General features: G+C 39.3%; 1 protein-coding gene and 1 long non-coding RNA gene across 3 annotated transcripts in view; both read right to left on the bottom strand.

Moving 5' to 3' along the window:
• The window catches only part of DCP2 (decapping mRNA 2), a 54,420-nt gene extending 43,341 nt beyond the window's left edge, over window positions 1–11,079 (bottom strand). The window contains exon 1 of the mRNA XM_049647727.1: window positions 10,920–11,079. Within this exon, the coding sequence (XP_049503684.1) occupies window positions 10,920–10,972 (53 nt within the window). The 5' untranslated portion in view covers window positions 10,973–11,079. The remainder of the gene's footprint in view (window positions 1–10,919) is intronic.
• LOC125934382 (uncharacterized) overlaps window positions 1–15,673 on the bottom strand; it is a 365,655-nt gene that overhangs the window by 300,010 nt on the left and 49,972 nt on the right. The gene's annotated exons all lie outside the window — the stretch shown is intronic.

The raw sequence follows: 15,673 nt of genomic DNA, 5'->3' as shown, positions 1-15,673 counted from the left end.
AAAAAAAAAAAAAAAAAAAAAAAAAAAAAAGGCCTGAGTGTTTAAAAAAACAAAAATCATTAGAAGGGGCACCTGGGTGGCTCAGAGGGTTAAATATCCAACTCTTGATTTCGGCTGAGGTCATGACCTCACGGTTCATGGGTTAAAGCCTCAAGTAAAGAATCCCACGGGTACAGAGCCTGCTTGGATTTTCTCTCTCTCACTCTCTCTCTGCCCCTTCCCTGCTTGCTCCCACATGCACATTCTCTCTCAAAATAAATAAGCTTAAAAAAATTAGAAGATGTAGGAGCAGCAATCTGAAAAATAGGGTAATGGAAAGTACCCAAGCTGGACAGTAAAAAAAGAAGAAATACAGGATAGGTTATGAGATCTCTTGGATAACATCAAGCGAACAAACATTTGTATTAGAAGGAGTCCCAAAAGGAGAGAAAGATGAACCCAAAGAGTTCTATACCATGACACATAATAATTAAAATGTCAAAGACTAAAAATTTTAAAAGTTTTAAAAGCAAAAAGAAAGAGGCAAATAGTCATGTACAAGGAATATCCCACAAATCTATCAGCTAATTTTCCAGCAAAAATTTTGCAGGCCAGAAATGAGTGGCATGATATATTCAAAATGCTGAAAGGAAAGAACTGCAAAGAATGATCTACCCAGCAAGATTACTATTCAGAATTGAAGAGGAGATAAACAGTTACCCACACAAAAGTGAAAGGAGTTCATCACCACTAAACCAGCCTTAAGGAACATTAAAGGGACTTCATTAAGTGGGAAAGAAAAAGCTATAATTAAAAGAAAATTATGAATGGAAAAAAATTCATGAATAAAAGCTAATATACAATAAGGGTAGTAAGCAATTATAAAGCTAATGTGAAGGTTAAATGAAAGGAATAGTCAAATCAGTTATATCTAAACAACTAGTTAAGGTGACTCACAAAAAGATGCAAAATATGACAACATATACATAAAACATGGAGGGATGGTAAAAATGAAATTCTTTTAGAATGTGTTCAAATTTAAGTGACCATCAACTTAATATAGACTGCTACATATTTAAGATGTTATATACTAATCTCACGGTAACTTCAAACCAAAAACCTATAATAGATACACAAAAAATAAAAAAGCAAACCAAGTATAGCAGCAAAGAAACTCATCAATACAAGAGCAAAAGAAGAAAGGAACAGACAAGAACTACATAACCAGAAAACAAGTAACATCATGGCATAAGTATACACCTATTGACAATTACTTTAAATGTAAATGGTCTAAATGCTTCAAACAAAAGACACAGGGTGACAGAATGGACAAAAACAAGACCCAGCAATAGGCCGTTTAGAAAAGATTCACTTCAGACCTTAAAGACACATACAGACTGAGTGATGAGATGGAAAAAGATATTCCATGCAGATGGAAGCAGCAAAAAGAAAAAAAGAAACAAACAAAAACAAGAACAACAAAACACCAGAGCAGCAATACTTACATTAAACAAAACAGATCTCAAAACAAATACAAAGAGACAAAGGGAATTACTTAATGATAAAACGATCAATACAAAAAAGAGGATATGCAATTGTAAATATCTATGTACCCGACCCTGAAGCACCTAAATACATAAAACAATTATTAACAGACATAGAGAAAGAAACTGACAGTAATACAATAGCAGGGGACCTGAACACCCCGCTTTAACATCAACTGATAGATCATCCAGACAAAGAAAATAAGTAAGGAAACATGTCTTTGACACGTTACACCAAATGGACTTAACAGATATATACAGAATATTCCATACTAAAACAAGAGAATACACATTCTTTTCAAGTACACATGAAACATTCCCTGGGATGGATCACACATTAGGCTACAAAACAAGTGTCAGTAAATTTAAGAAGACTGACATCATATCATGCATCTTTTCCAACCACAACAGTATAAAACTAGAACTCAATTACAAGAAAAAAAAAAAGAAAAACACATGGGAACTAAACAACATGCTACTAAACAACCAAATGAAATTAAAGAGGAAATAAAAAAAATACATGGAGGCCAATGACAGTGAAACACAACAGTCCAAAATCTTTGAGATGCAGCAAAAACAGCTGTAAGAAGGAAATTTATAGCAATACAGGTCTGCCTTAAGAAACAAGAAAAATCTCAAACAATCTTACACCTAAAGAAACTAAAAAAAGAACAGGCCAAAGTTAGTAGAAAAAAGGAAATAATAAAGATCAGAGCAGTAATAAATGATATAGAACCTAAAAAAAAAAAAAAAAAAAAAAAAAAACAAACACAGAAAAGATCAATGAAACCAAGAGCTGGTTCTTTGAAAAGATAAACAATGATAAACCTTTAGCTAGACTCATCAAGAGAAAAAGAAAAAAGACCCAAGTAAAATAAATCAGAAACGAAAGAGAAAAATGGACACCACAGAAATACAAATGGTTATAAGAGACTACTATAAAAAATTATATGCCAACAAATTGGACAACCTAGAAGAAATGGATAAATTCCTAGAAACATACAATTTTCTAAAAGTGAATCAGGAAGAAACAGAAAATCTGAATAGACTTGATTCCTAGTAACAAAACTGAATCAGTAATCAAAAAAACTCCCAACAAGCAAAAGTCCAGGACCAGATGGATTCACAAGTGAATGCCACCAAACATTTAAAGAGTTAATACCTATTCGCCTCAAACCATTCCAAAAAGTACAACAGGAAACAAAACTTCCAAGTACATTCTCCAAGGCCAGCATTACACTGATACCAAAACTAGACAAAGACACTACGAAAGAAGAAAACTACAGGCCAATATCCCTGATAAACACTGATGTAAAAAACCTCAACAAAACATGAGCAAACTGCATGCAACAATATGTTAAAAGGATCAGTCACTACTATCAATTGAGACTTATTCCTGGGATGCTAAGATGGGTCAATATACACAAATCAATCAAGATACACTGCATTAATGTAATGAAGAATAAAAATCATATGAGCATCTCAACAGATACAAAAAAAGAAATTGGCAAAATTCAACATCCGATCATGATAAAAACTCTCAAAACAGGAGCACCTGGGTGGCTCAGTTGGTTAAGCGACCAACTTCGGCTCAGGTTATAATCTTGTGGTTCGTAAGTTCGAGCCCCATGTTGGGCTCTGTGCTGACAGTTCAGAGCCTGAAGCTTGCTTCAGATTCTGTGTCTCCCTCTCTCTCTGCTCCTCCCCTGCTCACACTCTGTCTCTCTCTCTCTCTCAAAAATAAACATTAAAAATTAAAAAAAAAAAAAAAACTCAAAATAGTGGGTTTAGAAGAAGCATACCTCAACATAATAAAGACCACATATAACAAACCCACAGCTAACATCATACTCAATGGTGAAAAACTGACAGCTTTTCTTCTAGTATCAGGCACACAAGACAAGGATATGTCCATTCTTGCCACTTACTCAACACAGTACTGAAAGGCTTAGCTGCAGCAGATAAGAAAAAGAAATAAAAAGGCATCAAAATTGCTAAGAAAGAAGTAAAACTGTCACTGTGTGCAGATACGATACTATACACAAAAAACTAAAAATTCCACACAAAAAAAGACTATTAGAAATAATGAATGAATTCAGCAAAGTTACAGGATACAAAACTAATATACAGTAATCTATGGCATTTCTATACACCAATAATGAAGTAGAATAACAAAACAAGCTCATTTACAACTGCACCAAAAAAGAATAAATTATCTAGGAATAAACTTAACCAAGGAGGTAAAAGACCTATAATCTGAAAACTATAAAACACTGATGAAAAAAATTGAAGACAACACAAATGGAAAGACATTCCATGCTCATGGATTATAAGAATATTGTTAAAATGTCCATACTACCCAAAGCAATCTACAGATTTAACACAACTCCTACCAAAATACCAATAGCATTTTTCACAGAAGTAGAACAAATAATTCTAACATTTGTATGGAACTACGAAAGACCCCAAATAGCCAAAGCTTTCTTGATAAAGAATACAGACGGAGGTATCACAATACCAGATTTCAAGATATACCACAAAGCTATAATCAAAATAGTACAGGAATGGGGTGTCTGGGTGGCTCATTTGGTTGAGAATCTTACTCGTGATTTCAGTTCACGTCATGATCCCAGGGTTATGGGCTCCACACTGAGTGGAATTCTCTCTCTCCTCTGTCCCTCTCCCCCACTCGCACTATGGTACTACACAAAAATACACATGCAGATCAATGGAACAGAGAGCCCAGAAATAAACCCACGTTTCTGTGGCCAATTAATCTACAACAAAGGATCCAAGAACACATACGGGGAAAAGATCGTCTCTTCAATAAATGGTGCAGATAAAACTGGACATCCAATTGCAAAAGAATGAAACTGGACCACTTTCTAACACCACACACAAAAATAAACTCAAAATGGACTAAAGATCTAAATGTAAAACATGAACCATAAAACTCCCGGAAGAAAACATAGGCAGTAATTTCTTTGACATCCAACTTAGCAACATTTTTCTGGGTATGTCTGTTCAGGAAAGAAAACAGAAGCAAAAAATAAACCATTGGGACTACACCAAAATAAAAAGCTTTAGCACAGCAAAGGAAACCATCAACAAAACAACAATGCAACATATTAAATGGAAGAAGATATTCCCAAATGATATATCCAATAAAGGGTGAATAGCTAAAATATATAAAGAACTTACACAACATCAAAAAACAAATAATCCAATTAAAAACAGCAGAGGGCTTGAATAGGTATTTTTCCATACACATACAGATGGCAAAGAGACACATGAAAAGATGCTCAACATCACTAATTACCAGGGAAATGCAAATCAAAACCATGAGATATCATCTCATACCTGAGATAGTATGAGATCTCACAATGGCCACAACCAAAGGATAAGAAATAACAACTGTTGGCAAGGAGAAAAAGAAACCCACGTGATTGTTGGTGAGAATTTACATTGGTGCAGCCACTGTGGAAACAATATCAAGAGTTCTCAAAAAATTAAAAAACAGAAATACGATATGATCTGTTAATTCCACTACTGGGTATTAACCGAAAGAAAACAAAAACACTAATTCAAGAAGATATACGCACTCCTATGTTTATTGCAGCATTATTTACAATAGCCAAGATACAGAAGCAACCGAAGTGTCCATCAATAAATGAATAGATAAAGATACATAGAGAGAGAGAGAGAGAGAGAGAGAGAGAGAGGTACATATATATGCATATATACACAGTGGAGTATCACTGAGCCATAAAAAAGAATGAGAACTTGCCATTTGCGAAAACATGGATGCACCTAGAGAGTATTACATACACCAAGTGAAATAAGTCAGAGAAAGACACATACCGAATATTCACTCATGTCTGGTATCTAAAAACAAACAAACAAAACAAGTAAGCAAACAAAACTGAAACAGACCCATAAATACAGAGAATAAACTGATGCTTGTCAGAGGAGAGGGGATTACAGGGATGGGCAAAATGGGTGAAAGGAGTGGGAGATACATGCCTCCGATTTAGAAAGAGTCAATCACAGAGACAAAAGGTATGGCATAGGAAATATGGTCAATGGTATTTTAATAGCATTGTATGGTGACAGATGGCGGCTAGACTTGGGAGCATAGCATAACAGAGCTGCCAAATCACTTACGTTGTACATTTGAAACTAATGTAACCTTATGTCATATACTTCAATTTTTAAAAAGGGAGAAGGGAACAGCAAGGTCTACTTATGTAATAGAAGAATGTCTACTCTTCTTTCACTCCTTTAAAGGAGTCAGGAGTTTCTCCTACAAAAGAGCGGGGGAAGGGGGAAGAATACCCAAAGCTCTTTCCTAACTTTAGCAGATAGGTTTGGGCGATGGCACCCCAAAGCAAAACTCCCACACACTGGTTTAAGGATCCCCAATGTAAGAGCTAGCACCCTATCTACTCACATAAAAGAGAAGCCTGTCAATAAATAAGCTCCTATATACCCTCATCTTAAATATGAAACAGCAACAAAAAGCAGCCAACATCTAAGGAAAATCTGGCGCATGACAAAGAAAACCATGTATTAAAAAACTGGCCCTGGAGGCACCTAAGTGGCTCAGTCAGTTAAGGGTCAGACTCTTGACCTTAGCTCAGGTCTCAATCTCAAGGTCATGAGTTCAGGCCACACACTGGGCTCCACCCTGGGTGTGAAGCCTACTTTAAAAAAAAAAAAAAAAAAGGCCCGGAAGTTGAAGTTATCTCCTACAACCTAGGTACTCAAAGTGTGGACCCCGGACCACCTGGGAGCATACATGTGAGAAGAGAAACAGGCATTTTAGTCCTATAAGGACTCAGAAGTTTACTTCCTAATGACCCTCTCAAAGGAAATTACTTTTGAATGTGCACCAGCAAAATAAGAATGACAACCAAGGAAGCATAAAACATGAAATTTAAGAGATAATAAATGCAACCTGGGAGAGCCTTGAAAGGAATTCTAGTAGGCCAGTAGTTTGGCAAATCTAGGGAACAACGAGTTTAGATTGGGCTAGAAGGGTGGAGGTCTCCAAGAGGGCACTCTCCAGGAAAAAACAATTTTGTAGAATAGACAGTATGACTGAGGGTAAGACCGAGGCTATAATAAAGGAGCAGACAAGAATGGAGAGGAGGAAGCTATTCTGGTTGTGCTGGGGAAGAAAGGAAAATGTACAAGAGAATCATAATCCAAGTATGAAGCAAAAAGCCGAGAGTAGAATAAAAAGACAATCAAAAAGAAAAAAGAAGGACTTCAAGAAATGCCAGAAGGGCACCTGCCTGGTTCAGTCAGTGCAGCGTGTGACTCCTGATCTAGGGATTATAAATTCAAGACCCATTTATAAGTTGGGTGTAGAGATTACTCAAAAATAAAATCTTAAATAAACAAATAAATAAGGAATAGCCAGAAATGAGAGAATTATGAAGAAAGCACATGCTTCTTTCTCCAAAAGACAAAACTGTGAAAGGCAGCACTTTGACCAATTAGTAGGATGTAAGAAAGGAGAATTCATTCTGGCATTCCCTTTCAACACCCTTACAAAAGGATCCTGACTATGGCTAGAGGGAAAAAAACAAAATCCTAGCCATTGTAAACCTGCCTCTACTGTGAAAAATACGTACATAGCAATTCCATATAACAAATGCTATTATTCTTGTTCAGCTTTTGCAATCAACCAACAGTAAAACGTGTAACAGCCCTCGCAAGGTTACAAAATGGAATGTAAATATTGTGTGATGCTCTCAACCCTTATCACCTGATATCTAACAAGGTGCACTAAATCCTCAATTTAACATACGATGTTGATAAAACAAACTGGTGCAAGTATATTTTAAAATACTGAAGTATCTATCAGAAGAATTTACCACAAAACAGGTAAAAACCCAGGGAGCAGAAGTGAGATAAAAAGGGGCGGGAAGGAGGCTGTTGCATTTCTTTCATAACTTCACCTGTACTCTTCGATTTTTTTTTTTTAACCTTACTCATGAGCACATCTTTTTAATAGCTAAAAGCTAGCTTCTTTAAGAAACTTTAGGGGCACCTGGGTGGCTCAGTGGGTTAAGCGTCCAACTCTCAATCCTGCTCAGGTCACGATCTCATGGTTTGTAGGCGTGAGCCCAGCATTGGTCACGTGCTGACAGTGCAATGCCTGCTTGGGATTCTCGCTCTCCCTCTCTCTGCCTCTCTCCCCAACTGGTTCTCTCTCAAAATAAATTATTTTTTCTTAAAAAGAAACTTTGTAAGACAAAGGAAACTTTAATACATGAAAATTACACTTTGATAATTTCATCCTGTACATGGTTTTCCTGTTTTAAAGATTTAAAAGTGTGTGCAGGGGCACCTGGCTGGCTCAGTGGGAGGAGCATGTGACTCTTGATCTTGGGGTCATGAGTTCTACATGTGGGTGTAGAGATTACTAAAAAAATAATAAAGTAAAATAAAAATAAAATAAAAATATGTTATATATACCTAGTATACAGTATACTACAATATATAGTAAAAGCTGAAATAAAGTGCTTTCCACAATAATTATGGGACTTCACAAAATGTCATCTTTTCAATTTTCCTACAAATGGAACATCAGCAGAACTACAATTAGTACAAAACTGTTGCAGTAGAATTGAACACTAAAATGGCAAGCTGAAGATGAGCGTGAAGTATTTGATTAGCTTACACAATCACCAAAATAGCAGCAACATTAGTTGCCAGAAAATACCTTTCTCCTTTTAACACTGGAGTGGCCTCACCATTTAATTCTTAAAGGGGCTCTAAAAAAACTCCAAGCATTTCTTTAAAACAGAAACAACTTAAGCTGTAGATTTCAGTTTTTACTTGAAAAACATGCTTTTCAAGCCTTTAGTAAGCTAATTTAAATGGTATTGAAAAATTCTTTGACTTTTAATGTCAAATGCACTTTTAATGGTGCAACAGAAGCAAATGTCACCATAAAATGGGGCAGATCTACTTTTTACATACACGTTTACTAGAATGTTCACTAGAACATTTAGACAACAGTCTTTCCTTCCTCTCTTCTAATTTCATTCTACCTAGAAATAACCAGTGTTATCAATTTGATTGATTTTCCCAGACTTCTTGTGTCTGGCACTTCTTGTGCCAAATCAAAAAAACCTGAATTGTTAACATTAAACATCTTTAATCAACAAAAACATTAAAATATTAACATTAAAATGTCATTATTTTAAAACTCAAAGTTTTAAGAAATGGTTATTTGGTTTATTAGTTTGTCAGGTAGTTAGCCCTAGTTTTTAAACATACAATCCTCATTTATATAACCAAAACACAGTAATTGCAAAAAAGTTACTCTCATTTCTTGAAGAAAAAAAAAAGTTACTCTATTCCAAAAAATCTGTATAAAATTGCTTAAATACACTCACTGGAAAACCTAGTAAGAATCTTTAACATTCATCAGATGTTTAACATATTGTTTACAAAACACAACAATTATTTGTTATTATATTTAATCCTCCGTAGTACCCAAAATAAACCCATACTAGTAGAAAGATTAGATTACTTTATTAGATGCCTCTAAAATGTATAAGATTACCCATCTTTTTTTTTAATGTGTATCCCTATTAATCCGTACATAATTCTTGCTCACCTTTTCAAATACGTACTCATTTTACTTTTTTTTCTAACTAGAAAACACACATCCTTTTAAAAAATCTTGGAAACAACAAGAAAAATCATACTCTCACTTCTTGTACATGTTCGTCCATTTATCCACACACATATACATCAAATATTTTTAATTTTTTTAATGTCTATTTATTTTTGAGAAAGAGACCATGAGTGGGGGAAGAAGGGAGAGAGGGAAACAGAGAATCTGAAGCAGACTCCAGGCTCTGAGTTGTCAGCACAGAGCCTGACATGGGGCTCAAATCCATGAACCAAGAGATCATGACCTGAGCCACCCAGGCGCCCCTCAAATCTCTTTTTTTCTTATGAAATTTGGGATCATAGAAAATAAGCACATTTTAAGTGGTTCATTTGAAGCGATCATATTCCAAAAATTATAATCATATCATCACCAAAGAAGTACAGTGACATTCTTATTAGTTGCAAAATTAGTCTATTTACTTATCTACGTGTACTTTTGTGAGGTTTAAAATGTTAGACTTGATTTTCTGTAAGGCCTACCTGGCATAGGAGAAAAAGTACAGGCATTGATTGTAGAGAAAAAGACCTAGGTTTCAAATCCTGATTTTCTGAATTACAAGAAACGTGACCTTGTGTAGATTACAAACCAAGTCTGTTTGTCAGATGAAAATGTAAAGAACTGCACCTACCAGAATTGTTTCCAGGATTAAATAAAATGATATATGAGAAAGGAGCACCCAGTGCCTGGCACCCAACAGTACCTCCACAAGTGTGTTCTTTCTTTCCCATTTAAAAAAAAAAAAAAAGAAGAAAAAGCGTGAATGTGACACAACTATTCAAAGTCAGAATTCTAGACATAAATACAGTAAACACACTTGAAAAGATGTTTTGTTTTGTTTTTTATCAGAGCCTTTTACTCACTTGTAATTTAAGTTATCTCACAATCCACTTAGCGGGCGACAACTCAGGGTGTTACTGTACGAAAAACTTTACTTCGGGAAAAGAAAATATTTTAAGTCCATTTTACAATTTTCGCTATCTGGAATTATAGCTAACAACAGGAAGAATGCAAAAAAAATTCTCTTGTAAAAGTATACCACGAGTTAAAATCCTGCAGCTGGGAATCTCCTTCAAGGAAAATTGAAAAATGAAAAGAAAAGCAACTCTAGACTTTTTCCCCCTTCCAACGGTAAGTTTGGGGATAAACAAGGGAGTAATTCTTCAGAGCAATTTAGAAAATGCCAGGGACGTGGAAGAACACACGAGCGAAAGGGTAAGTTTGAAACTGCTCCCTGCGTAGGTCCGGGGGCGTGGGACGAAGATTCAAAACTTTGGGGTCTTTCGACAGAATTGAGGAATAAGACGGAGGGGGTCGGGGGGAGCGGTTCTATAAAGTCAAAGGCAGAAAAAAACAATGGGAGGGGGAAGAGGCAGCCGAAAAACGCTCAAGACCCAGACTTTGGCGCAGCGGCTTCACTTTCAGGAAAGCAAAAGAGTTAGGAACTAAGAAAATGAGGAAATTCCGGTGCTCCGCAAGAAGGACGGAGGGACCGTGAGAAACCGGGAGGCTGCGGGTGAAAGACCGGGTGGTGTCGTGGGAGAGAAGGGTCGACCCGGGAAAGCGAGCAGCGGCGGGACCGGAAAGCGAGAACAAGGATGCGGCCGGGGGGGAGGGGGCGCGGAGGCCTCCGGGGTCGACCAACGTGACAGAAAACGAGTAGGGGACTCAGGGGGCCGTGGCAGCAAGGGGCGACGTGGTACCTGCAGAGATCGTCCAGGACGCTGCCGGGAATCTCCACCCGTTTGGTCTCCATGATGAGAACCCACAGCAGGAGCAGTGCATCCCGGCTCCGCGCGGCCGGGGACCAAGGGTACGGCACGGAGACTCCGGCTCGCCGGAAAGCGGGCAGCGGCGGCGGCAGCGACTCCAGCAAAGAGAGGGGGAAGGGGCGGGACCCGCTCACTTCCGTCCCGCTCCCTCAGCCCAGAACCCCGAGCCTGGGCCAGAGCGCGGGGCGGAGCCCCGGGAGTCACGCCCCTGCTCTGCTTGAAATGTCCAATGGGAAGCTGTAGAATTGGGAGGCTGAGCAAGCTAAGCCAATGAAATGTTTGTTTATTGGTCTGTCGCCTCCAATCCGTCTTCAAGCTGCTCAGTTGCTACTCAGAAAACCAACTTCCCGCCGCCTGTGATTGAGCCCTGGGGTTGCTACGCGCATGCGCACCATGCCTCCTTTGCACTACAGAAAGTCCAGAGGATTCAGGTCTTGCTGGTAGACTCAGAGACTACATCCTAGGGTTTGGCGTGGTGTAAGTGTCCTCTTGGTGACCAAGCAGGCGCTCGTACCTCTTCAGGGTAGACGCCAACGGCGCATCCTGCGCAAGCGTGTACTTGGAATTCCTGTCACCAAGTATCCTGCACACTCATTGTCGTCCCATCGCCTCCAGGCCAAGGGCTGTGCCTCTAACTACAAACACCGGTTGTCTTTTGTGTGTGTGTGTGTGTGTGTGTGTGTGTGTGTGTGTGGTGGCTTACCTCTGCCTTTCCTCAAAGGACCCAGACAGAACTTTATCCTACTCTCTGACACCTAGTGAGATCTGAGAAAATATTGATTGAACCTGAACTTGGGAATCTTCATTCTACCTCCTGCACATACTCCAATCTACTAGCCCTCACTGATTCCTCATCTTGCTTAATAGAGCCCAATACATTTAGGATCTTGCAGAAAAAAATCTAGATTCATCATTCTTTAACTTCCTCCTTTTACATCAGACTCACAGCCACACAAATGCACCCCTCAGTCACAACTTTAATTCATTCTGATGAGGGAGCATGGGGCAAGCTGAGGGCCAAGTCAGGCTAACAGCAGAGCACCCCCCAACCCTGGAGGTGGGATATGCGTGATATTCCTCAGACACTCCTGCCTGCCCAAGAACAGGGAAAAGGAAAGAAAGCAAATGGCTGACTGGTAGAGATCACAGTCATGCAGGACAGGAGTCTCCTTAAGTTTACAGATAACTTAGTAAACTCCAAGAAAAAGGCAATCTTATTCATAGCCTAAACTCCAGAAACCTATAGATTCTGTTTCCTGGAGCCCTAATATCACCCTCATCAAGATGTAAGGGGCTTTGGGATGCCTGGGCAGTTCAGTGACTCAAGCATCCGACTTCGGCTCAGGTCATGATCTCTGGGTTTGTAAGTTCAAGCCCTGCGTTGGGCCCTGTGCTGACAGCTCAGAGCCTGGAGCCTGCTTCAGATTCCTTGTCTCCCTCTCTCTCTGCCCCTCCCCGTCGTGCTCTCTCAAAATAAATAAATAAATAATTTAAGAAAAGATGTAGGGGGGTTTAAGTGCTTACCATGGTGATGTGGGAAACAAGGGCAAATGAAAAATTAAATTCCCTTACTGCCTACAGCCCATTGACAAGTCCTTGAAACAGGCAGAGTGACCTTCCTCGAGGAGCTCAGCTGCCTCGATGATGACACTTTGCTAGGGCCGAAAGGGAATCTTGGCTTAACATTGTCCTAACCCCTTGAGGAGCTGTGAGTCTCCTTAAACACGTAAAAATTCCTTTGGAAACTTCCTTTATCTCTACCCCTCCCCACCCCCACAAGATATATGCTGGCAATCATGCTCCAGGCTTATGGCCCCTGATATACATCTGAAGGGTCTCATGACTGATGTTTTACTAAATAGTAATAAATGATGTTTTTCTAACAAGAGCTAGCTCCTCAAAGTCCTGGAAACAAACCTTACTTCCAAAATTCCTTAGAAACTTATGCTGTCCCTAACCCCCTCCTAACCTGAAGATATATTACCAGTCACTCTTCACAACCCCAGTGCAGCTCTTTCTGCCCATGGGTCCTGTCCCCATGCTTTAATAAAATCACCTTTTTGCACCAAGGACGTCTTCAAGAATTCTTTCCTGGCCATCAGCTCTGAACCACACCGTCACGCCAAAACCCCATCAGTTCTGCCATTTAATCTCTTATCTTTTTCTTAATTTCTGTCCAAATGCCCACTCTTTATATCAGGTGCCCATTATTTCTCCTCACTAGTGCACAAGAACTACCTAACCAGTACCTCTGCCTCCATTCTTGGCCTGCAAAACAACTGCCCACGTTTAATTTTCTTTTGTTCCAACACTATTATCTTCTAATAGCTCTCCTACATCAGCTTCTGATGTATACTCAAGGCCAAACTTGACTTAAGAGCCCTGTTACCACCTATTTTACTCTGCTGTTTTCCATCTGTCTTTTTGCTCCTTATTGGAGAACTCAAATTTATCTTCCAGCGGCCTATACCATTTTCACTTTTCTATAGTTCTCTTTTGTTCTTCAACTGTCTCTTCATTATGGTGTCATAGCCTGCTTTATCGATTTCTTATCCCTATGAGGATACTAACAATACATTTTTAATTTTTTTTTTAATGATTATTTTTGAGACAGAGTGGGAGGGGCAGAGAGAGAGGGAGACACAGAATCCAAATCAGGCCCCAGGCTCTGAGCCGGCAGAACAGAGGCGGACGCAGGGCTCAGACCCAGGGACCATGAGATCATGACCTGAGCCAAAATCAGACGCTTAACCAACTGAGCCACCCAAGTGCCCCTAACAGTACATTTTTAAAGTTTTCTTCTTCCTGAATAGCCTCTTATTCCTCTCAGCTGCTTTTTGCTATTAATTTGGTCTCCATCTATCATATTGGAAGTTTCCTGGTGGCCCTCAACTATTCACTCATACTTAAGCATACGTAACTAAAAAACCAGAGTTAAGTGCTATAATGTAGATGGAACTTGTTTCCTGAGAGCTTCACCGTGGGGTGATCTGGCTGGGCTGTTAGTTGGGAGCACATGGCATCAGCATCTGTAGGTCATTCTTTCCAGCTGATCAAATTCTCTAAAGAGAAAATCCTTCCAGACCAAGCTGAAAGTGTTCTGGGAGTCAAATAGGGGAGCACAGACAGGAGTATTCTATTTGCTTTATTCAATCCCCTTGGCACACTACACGTCTTAGTTTGGGTTTCCTAAGAAGCAGACCCCGGGACAAGGATTTGAGTGCAAGTAGTTTATGTGGGAGGTGATCCAGGAAAGAATGGTAGTAGAGTAGGAAAGTGAGTCAGGAAGCAAAGAAAGCCAAAAAAATGGATTATTATCAAGGAAGTTAGCCCTGTGTGTAACTGGAGCTGATCCCGCTGGAGAATTCTGGAGGCCAGGGTAAAACACATGCTGCGGAGTTATCCTACCCAAGGGATGAGGAAGATGGGATATTTATATACTAACTTTCGTCAGTTCTTGGTTAAGGCATGCTCCTGGACCCTGAATGCCAGCCTGCCACATGCACAGCAAGGCAGCCTCTGGTGGCCAGAAAAAGCCCTCCGGCAAAAGAAATGCAGATGATAGCTGATGGAAGTCCAGGCAGCATGGTGTAATGGATTGCTAAGGGGAAGGGGGAGCTTTTTCAATAGTTCTATTTTGCTGGATATGCATTCTATATGTCCTAACTGAACTTCTTTTCTATGTAGGTAGTATCTTAGTGGCTGTTTTTCTTAGGTGTCATTTGAAGCTCGAGTCTGGTTTTTAGACTACACTAAATGATGGCAGTGAAGCAATAGTGGAAGACCAAGTGATGTTCTTTCCCCAGGGGTCAATGTTAAAGATCCAAAGAAGCAGGCTACTGGGTACTTGCTAAAGGACCTGGAGGAAGCCTTCCTGCTCCCTTATTTCTTTGAAGTCTCAGCTCAGGGGCAGATATGCAACTCTTTTTTTTTTTTAGCTCTGAGGGGCTTGCAAGTCCCCAAACTTCCAAATAGTGCTAAACCAATCTCCCCACTGAGAATCCCACAGATGTCTGGGGGCATCTTCCAAGCTACTTTCCTGTCCATTCACCATCCCACCCCTGCTTCCTCACACACACACACATCTAGGAGCCGGACGGATGCACAGCAGAGCAGCCCTTATGGCAGTCCCCCGAGCCGTGACTTCCAAAGAATTCAAGGGCTCATTCAAACCCAACCATCCACAGGCCCAGCAGCCCATCGCTTGAGAAAGGCAGATAAAGCAGAGTTTGGAATTAAGACAAAGGGAGATTCTGGGGTTCTTATAATACTGATACAATTTTAAAATAATTGAGCCAATCAAAACCTTTACTGTTTTAAAATATGCTATCTCATTTAGTCTTTCTAACTACATGGGATAGGCAAAGAGATTAATGAGGCTTATAGAGATTAAATGATTAAGTGACATTATGAAATGGAACCAGGACTAGAATCCAGTTCTTCTGAACTCAGGAATTCTGCTTTAGGGAGAATGACATAATAATAATTACTATTAATGTCTCTGCAGCATGTTATAGTATAATATTCTTTCAAATGCAATAATCCTTACAACAAAACAAGTTGTCATCAAATTCTTTTAAAAAATACGTAATATGCTTACTGACCTTCTTTTAAATTAAATGAGATTAAGTTGGGAATGCACGCTGGTGCAGCCACTCTGGAAAACAATATGGAGGTTCCTCAAA

The sequence above is a fragment of the Panthera uncia genome (genome assembly GCF_023721935.1).
Source record: "Panthera uncia isolate 11264 chromosome A1 unlocalized genomic scaffold, Puncia_PCG_1.0 HiC_scaffold_17, whole genome shotgun sequence".
Classification (NCBI taxonomy): Eukaryota; Metazoa; Chordata; class Mammalia; order Carnivora; family Felidae; genus Panthera; species Panthera uncia.
The sequence above is the reverse complement of the archived record's forward strand: the minus strand, read 5'-3'. Positions and strand labels throughout refer to the sequence as shown.